The sequence below is a fragment of the Cebus imitator genome, unplaced genomic scaffold (assembly GCF_001604975.1).
Source record: "Cebus imitator isolate Cc_AM_T3 unplaced genomic scaffold, Cebus_imitator-1.0 Scaffold343, whole genome shotgun sequence".
NCBI classification, from domain to species: Eukaryota; Metazoa; Chordata; class Mammalia; order Primates; family Cebidae; genus Cebus; species Cebus imitator.
The window spans coordinates 810,530-819,137 of NW_016107658.1; the positions used below are offsets into that span (position 1 = coordinate 810,530).

General features: G+C 42.5%; 1 protein-coding gene across 1 annotated transcript in view; it reads right to left on the minus strand.

Annotated features, from left to right (window-relative positions):
* Positions 1-1,117: 1,117 nt before the first annotated feature.
* The window catches only part of ARL13A (ADP ribosylation factor like GTPase 13A), a 39,935-nt gene continuing 32,444 nt past the window's right edge, over positions 1,118-8,608 (minus strand). Inside the window, exons 4-7 of the mRNA XM_037730424.1 lie at positions 4,222-4,471; positions 3,247-3,352; positions 2,592-2,758; positions 1,118-1,954 (exon numbers count right to left, since the gene is read on the minus strand). Coding sequence (XP_037586352.1) covers positions 1,624-1,954; positions 2,592-2,758; positions 3,247-3,352; positions 4,222-4,471 — 854 coding nt within the window. The 3' untranslated portion in view covers positions 1,118-1,623. The remainder of the gene's footprint in view (positions 1,955-2,591; positions 2,759-3,246; positions 3,353-4,221; positions 4,472-8,608) is intronic.

Consider the following 8,608-nt stretch of genomic DNA (forward strand, 5'->3'; position numbering starts at 1 on the left):
TGATTTGATGGCTAGAATACAGATATACAGGAATAACAGGGGTTCTCAAGGATGAGTAGGTGGAGTTGTATGGGGAGTGTAGAGACATTATCAAATAGAAATTTAAAAACTGAGTAGTCGTGATAGTTCTGGAGATGAACCTGTTTGCTGAGGGAGGGATATCAGATGTTTCTTTTGATTTCCCACTGTTTTTAGTAGTCTGTTGAAAGTAAAAAGAGAAAAAGGCCAGTTATTGTAAGTGAAGCCAAGTGCCAGGTTTCCTGTGCTTCCCACACCATTTCAGGGTAGGAGGGTATTGGCCAGTTTCCAACAGGGTATAGACTGCACTCCACCTATCCTCTCCCCTGGCCTCGTACTTTCTCTCACTGTTGCTCTCTCCCCTCTGCCCTTCATTTAAGGAGTACTAACTATAGGAACCAAAAGCTTCTTCACACGAATTTTCTAGTAACATCTCTTCTGTGTCCCAGGTATCCATTCTCATTTTTGTACTAAGTTCTGGGGTTATAGAAAGGAAAATGGATTTAAATTTTGGACAAAGATTTAGGGGTAGTTACTGATATCTAAAAAAACACTTCCTCTTCTACCACTGCCTTCCACTCTACTCTACTCTCATCTTCACCCCTTGTCCTCAGAGCAGTGTGTGTCACCTCGTTAGTGGCCCACGCCAAGTCCAACACTGTCTATGTAGGTGTAACAACCCAAGGCTCCAAGGTAGCCAGGAGTATGAAAGGCCATGTCCCTTTCAGAGCTGAGGTGACATTATAATATTGATAGTTGACAATCTTGGAGACTGGGGTCCTAAGGAATACTGAGAAGGAGTGACCAGTAACTACAGCCTCTAAGCCCTCATAGCTTTTTAAAAAATGCCTTTTTTGTATTAGGAGAAATGATATCTGCTTATTATAAAAAAAGAAAATTTCTAATAAAAATCCAAAAGTACAGCACCTAGGCCTTTTACATCTCACAATTACCTAGTATCTTTTGGTGATATCCCTCCAGATATCTCTATATCTGTATATGTATCATGCTATACATGCTGTACTCTAAGTTGCTATTTTCCCTTACAAAAATGCCAGGTTGTGGGAAACTTTCCACGTCAGTAAATATAAGTCCACATTAGCCTTTTTAATGTATGCATAGTATTCCATGGTATAGATGCATCCTAATTTATTTATCCATTCTCCATTATTGGACATATAGGCTGTTTCCCACTTTTAGTTACTGTACATAGTGCTGTGATTAAACATCCTTGAGCATCATTTTTGTGGTACTTGTGTAATTATCTTTGGAGACAGCTCAAGAATTGGGATTACTGGTTCATAGTGTGTTCATGTTTTTAAAGTACTTATATTTCCACCACAGGAATCATGAACTTTAAGATAACATCCTATAGCCATCTACAGATCTTGTGTCAGCCAGTGCTGGGACATCATACTGGACTACCAGAAGATGGTATCCAAGCACTCTTCCTGTACTTCTATTTCTCTTCTAATCACCAACCATAGAGTGAGGAAAGAATTTCAGGCTCGAAATTGGAATACTATTGTAGAAATTGTTAGGGAAGGCCTATGTACATTTTCTTCTCTAACCACTGATCCAACATTACCTTAAAAAATATTGTCATCAACATATGGAGCTTCGTTTGTAGCAAAGCTCCATAGTATTCTGAGTTCTAGTTCTTCTAGAATGTTCAGCTTCTTTCATGGGTTCATCATGTAAAGCAAATGTTACTGACATATTCTTTTTAGGCCGTAATCTTGTACCTTCTTTCTGTACAGCAAGAAGATAGGGGGAAAAAGTCAGTTGGTGCCCATGTGTTGCAGGGACTGGCCACTGAGTATTAGCATTTAAAGAGCCATTTACCTGTAGGATTGACTTTAGAGGCTTAGCTTCTACTGAATATTGTTCTAGATGCTGCCTTTTCTTCTTTGGCATTTCACTTCTGGTGGAGAAGCTGGAAGAAGATGGAAAGGACAGCAGTAGTAGAAACAGACACACTCTAAGCTTATTTATCTATGGAGCTACTACCCCATCCCTGCCATATGCCTTTGGGCAATGAAAATGACAACAGAGCACGGGGATATTTAGGCCTTTTGCTCCTCAAAACTCTGATCACCTACTATTTTCTTTTTCCTCTTTTCAACATTTCTGTCCTCTCCCATCATTCCTCATTATTGGGAGGATTATAGAACTAGAGGCTGAGAATACAGAGTAGGTACATGACATTCATCCATAGAATAATGCCAGTAGGCTCCTTAAGGGGATCATGTTCCTCTTCTCCTCCACATTTCTCTTCTCTAATTAGAGATTAGTAACCCTGTTTTAGAGAAGCTCTAATGCTGATAGGTTGGCTTACTTTTATTAAAATCATTCCCCTCACATGACCACTCAAGTTATGCTAGGGATGGGGTATACCTAACAATGTTGGATTGTTGGTGGGCATTGCCCTAGCCCCATTTGAGCCAACTGATATCAAGAGACTTGCTCAATGTCACCCAGAATCCAAGCACCTCCCAGAACACCTAGCTTGTGAGGAAGGCTGACCCCCGCTGCTTTTCTTATCAGTAAATCTCATAGAGGCATCTCAGTACCTGCTTGAAGAGCATCTTTCTCCAGAGCCTCTGTTTTCCTTGGAGATTGGGATGCTCAAGGTGGGTGGTAGTTGGCGAGTAGCAATGACAGCTAACAGCCAGCGCAGTCCTTCAACTATGGGCTGATGGTTTCTTCTGTCAAGATTGCTGATGGCTGAACATGGCTCCTGTGACAAAAGAGAAGAGAAGGCTGCAGACCTGGAGCCTGGGATCTCTGGGACCAGCAGAACCAGTCACTCTTATTCAAAGAGTGGAGGAACACATAAGCTCTGCTATGCCTAGAGAGGCTCTGAGACTTCTAGGAGCCACTCAGCATTCACATCTGAGAAGGTAAATGACAGACACGAAAGATGAGGTCCTTTAATAAAGTGGTTGTGGTGTCTTGGATGTGTGACCTTGAGCAAGTCACATAGAGTCTCTGAGCCTTGACTTTTTTATCCATAAAATGGAGATAATCACGTGTCCACTTTACAGAGCTATTTCGAAGGCAGAATGCAATATTTGTTACCACCATCAAGTCAGGAATCACTGTGGGTGTCGCCTGACAGGGAGAGGCTTTGCCTCAAACCCAACATACGGGGCTGATTATAGAAGGAGCCAAGGGCTGCATTAGCTGGGCTCTAGAGGAAGAGGGAAGAAAGGGGTTGACACTTACCAATCGGCATGGGCATTTATTCTCTTTCACAAGCTTGTCTAGAAACAGATAATCAATAATATCACCAGGCATGAGGGCCTTCTTCTTGTCCTGTTTGTTTGCTAGGCTAAAACGGCATATGAGAGAGGGAGGAAAAAAGAGTGAAAGACTGAAACCAAAATAGAAGCAAAAGGCGAGAAAAAAAGGGAAAGAGGAGGAGAACAAATTCTACTATAACTGCTAAATATCCAGGAATTAAGTTTAAAGACATACCTAATCAGATGAACTAGACATTTTTCTAGCCAACTCCAAATGAAGGAAAGTATAGCACAAATCATTTGAATCCAAGATAGTCCCCCCAGGGCTCATTTCTCACTTCCCCTACATTATGCTATCAAACTTCTTTAATTATAATTGCTAACTGGGCTATGAACAGATTTGGAGTTTTTACATCGTTTCCCAAATTCTGTTCATGCTCTAATTGGGGTTGCTAATGAGGAATGAAAGAGGCATAAAGGAAGTTGGGGGCAGGGATGAAAATTGGCCACCTGCATTATCTCCCTGGAATAAGTGCTAGTTATGTAACTTTTGAGCAATCTGATCAGAGGAGGTCATTGGCCTCAATTATACAAGATAGGGGTTCTCTGCCATCATGAGTTTCAGGATCAGAGCCTGAAAAAGATGATAAGCAAATTCAGGAAGGTAGTCTTCAGGAAGAGTCAACGGGTGATGGTGGTGGATACCACTTTTCATTTCCCTTTGATGCTTTCCTTTAAAATTGCTTTTGTACAGTTAGGTAATATGCCCCCCATGGCAATGTGTGGTAGAAAGTAGCTCTTGAGAACAGCCCACAGAGAACTGGGCTGCTCTACCTCACTGAGCCTAAGGGAACAGGAGGCATAGCTGGGTGTGACAAAGGGACCACCTCACCCTTCATTTCTATACTTTTGAGGGTGCAAATTGGGAAAGGAAAATAGGACAAAGGCAGAATCTTACAGTAAGATGGGTTTCCCTGCCACTCTTTTATCAGGCAGCAGATGTGTTAAGATGATCCTCACGTCCTGCATGCGTCTTATATCACTGGAATCCAGGACAAAAACAAGCCCATGTGCTTGTGCGTAGTAGTTTGGCCATGCTTCTCGGCCCTTCAGGTCTCCATTCAGGTCATAGATGGAAAGTTCATACTTATCTAACAAAAGTGTAGTCAGTTCCGATTTCATACAATGGTCTGTCTTACTGGGAAGTACTACGCACAGGGGAAAATAAGAGAAGCAATCACTTAGATGGAAACTCCATACTCCTCTAACAGGCGTAGAGTCAGTTCCGATTTCATACAGTTGTCTATCCTGCTGGGAAGTACTTTGCAGCAGGGAAGAGAGGAAAAGTAATCACAAAGTAGGGAAATATAGTTAGATCAAATAATTTGTTGAACCCTGACTAGAGCCTGCTCGGAGAAATCCTACTGAAGCATCCTGCCACCCTGCCCATACTTAGGGACTATCTTCCTAAATCATTGCTTTACCCATGCTGTCTTCTCCTGGCTCAGTAACCTTTAGTGAGTATCCACGGGTCCCAGATATAATACAGACTCCTTCACCTTCTAACCTGTCAGACCTATCTTCTAGCGCTGTAACCTGACGGGTGTCCACACTGTCCCTGGTACATACCCAATTTGTTCTTCCCTTAGGTCCTTTGCCCCTACTTCTCCCATTCTATGTCAATGTCATGCTCCCTCTTTCCCTGGGCTTTTACAGGATGCCGTTCTCTCTGCTTAGAACATTTCTACTCTTTGCTTAGTTAATGCCTATTTTTTAAAATATCAATTTTGATCTTATTTATTCTAGAGTTTTTCCACACACCACCAGCGATCTGGATAGGGTACCTTTCTTCTGGGCTTACCATTGTTATAGCACATATTACAGTGTTGTAAATTCCATGATTTATTTGTCTGGGTTATAAACTGCAACAGGACAGGGACGCTTTCAATTTTATTGAAATTTATTCACCATTATATTTGTGATGCCAAGCACAGTCATCATTGAATTAATCTGATAAATGAACAGGTGAACAGAAGGCCCTTCTCTCCCACCCTTTCTTCAATACCCAGCTCAAGTACTGTTTAGGAACCCTTCTCTGGCCTATCTACTTCTCACTTCTCTCTTTTTCTTTGAGACTGAGTCTTGATCTGTCGCCCAGGCTAGAGTGCAGTGGCATGATCTTGGCTCACTACAACCTCTACGTCCTGAGTTCAAGCAATTCTCCTGCCTTAGCCTCCCGAGTAGCTGGGATTACAGGCACGCACAACCACACCCAGCTAATTTTTTGTATTTTTAGTAGAGATGGGGTTTCACCATGTTGACCAGGCTGGTCTCAAACTCCTGACCTCAGGTAATCTTCCTGCCTCAGCCTCCCAAAGTGCTGGGATTACAGGCATGAGCCACCATGCCCAGCACTTCTCTCTTTCTTGTTGACCACATGGTCTGTTGAGCTGGTCCTTCACCTCTTTTTGTGCTTGCCTTGTCTCTCCAACTAAAACAAAAGCTATATGAAGGAGGATGTCTGCATTACCACACACACAGTAGGTGTTCAATAAATGTTTACGGTGTTTGTTACTGCAGATAAGGGTATGAAGTCGTCTCCCACATACCTCTTCCAAGAAACAGTGCTAGACTCAGATACATTTTCTTTTGAAAAGCTATAGCCAGAAGATAAAATCTCATAGGGAATTCCATACCTCATTCAGCTCCCATGGAAACGCAGTTGAAAACGGCAGCCTTGGCTGGGTGTGGTGACTCACGCCTGTAATCCCAGCACTTTGGGAGGCTGAGGCGTGGGCATCACCTGAGGTTAGCAGTTCAAGACCAGCCTGGCCAACATGGTGAAATTCCATTTCTAATAAAAATACAAAAATTAGCTGGGCGTGACGGGGCGTGACGGTGCGTGCCTGTAATTCCAGCTACTTGGGAGGCTGAGGCAGGAGAATCACTTGAACCTGGGAGGTGGAGGTTGCAGTGAGCCAAGATTGTGCCACTGCACTGCAGTCTGGTGACAGAACTAGACTCTGTCTCAAAAACAAACAAAAAATAGCAGCCTTTATATGCGTGCCAGTCTGTTGAAGTGACTGCTCTAGCCTAGCTCTCTTCCCACATTAGGAGCAAAATGACATAATACATTCTCTATACCCATACCTGGGAACCCTAAAACTAGAATCAATAACTTCTTATTTATAGTCGTAGATCTGCATGTGACATTTTCCATAGGATTGCCAAAATGAATCATTAATGTGAAAAGTTAGTAATATGCTTTCTGGTCTTTGGAAATGAGAATACATATATATGTGTGTATATGTATATGTTATTATGTTTTAATGTGATTTTCATAACATCTTTTCTGATTTCATGTTAGGCAATGAACTTTTAAATTATGGCTTTCAGATAATTTTCAGTCACAACTTTGATATGATATTTGCTATATCTGTATTAGATTACTTAAAAATAATAAGTGGGCCAGGCGTGGTGGCTCAGGCCTATAATCCCAGCATTTTGGGAGGCTGAGGTGGGCAGATCACCTAAGATCAGGAGTTTGAGACCAGCCTGGCCAACATAATGAAACCCTGTCTCCACTAAAAATACAAAAAGTGGCCAGGCGTGATGATGAGCACCTGTAATCCCAACTACTCAGGAGGCTGAAGCAGGAGAATCGCTTGAACCCAGGAGGCGGAGGTTGCAGCGAGCCAATATAGTGCCATTGCACTCCAGTCTGGGCGACAGAGCAAGACTCCGTCTCAAAAAAAAAAAAAAAAAATGAATAGGTTAAAACTCTAAAGGTAATATTAGAGTTTCTTGCATTAAGAAAAGCACTATATATTTTTCCCTGTCAGAGAAAAAAAAAATTTCCTTAGTTTCCTTTTTTTTTTTACTTCAAACCTTACCAGTTCCTTCAGTTAATGCATTCTATTGTTGGCAAACTCTAGGTACTGTAAGGAGTTCTTCTCTGACAATTACATTTCTCATTTCCTCTATTAATGTATAAACACACTAAGAACAGGTACTGAGTCTAATTCATCTCTGTATCCCTAGTGGAGTGTTTCATAAAGCATGTTCTGGGCACCATATAATTGAGAATTACATGGGGGTGATTGTTAAGGCCTAACCCAGACCAAATGAATCAAAACTTCTATGCTTGGGACACAAGCATTTGCATGTTTAACAAACTCCCTACAGCTAACAAAATCCTGAGGTGATTCTTCTGCACTTTAAAGCTTGAGTACCACTGCCCTGGAGAGCCTTGAAACTCATGCCTGATTGTGTCTCAGCATCATTTGGTGAGCTTGTAACGATAGGGATTCCATGAGCTAGCTAGCTGGGTGTGGTGCTACATACCTGTAGTCCCAGCTACTTGGAAGGCTAAGGTGGGAGGATTGCTAGAGCCTGGGCAATCAAGGCTGCAGCGAGCCATGATCACACCACTGTACCACTGCACTCCAGTCTGGGTGACAGAGTGAGACTCTGTCTCAAAAAAAAAAAAGGAGGGGGGTGGGGGGAACTATAGATTCCATAGCTTCTTTCCAGACCAAAGTTTTTGAACCGCCAGATCCCTTGTCAGTAGGTTTGAAAACTCCCCAGGTGATTCTAGTTATTGGTTCTTAGTATTCACTGTTCTTCACTGTTCTCCATGATCACCTATAGAGCTTTTTTTTTTTTTAGACTGGAGTACAGTTGCACCATCTTGGCTCACTGCACCCTTTGCCTCCCAGGTTCAAGTGATTCTCCTGCCTCAGCCTCCTGCATAGCTGGGATTACAGGCACCCACCACCACACTCAGCCAATTTTTGTATTTTTAGTAGAGATGTGATTTTACTATGTTGGCCAGGCTGGTCTCGAACTCCTGACTTCAGGTGATCCGCCTGGCCTCGGCCTCCGAAAGTGCTGGGATTACAGACATAAGCCACTGCGCCCAGCCACCTGTAGAGCTTTTAAACCCTGTAACACCGGGCCTCATTCTCTCAGTGTTTGATTCCATAGATCTGGGGTGGGGCTGAAGCATCATGTTTTTTTTTAAAAAGCTCCCCAGGTGATTGAAATACATAGCCAGGTTTGAAAGGCACTGGTCTAAATGTCTCATTTAGGACACCCGCTTGTACCAGTGCTTGGGTTTTTTCTTGCCTTACATGACCATGCCAGACAAAACAGTTATAGTGAATGGTTTGGAGGAGGTGGTGTAAGATAGCCAAATAGAATCCTTCAGTAATGGTCACCTCTGCAGGAACACCAAATTGAACAACTATCCACATGAAAGCACCTTCATAAGAACCCAAAATCAGGAGAGCGATCGCAGTATCTGGTTATATTTTTCTTTTTTTGAGACAGGGTCTCACTCTGTC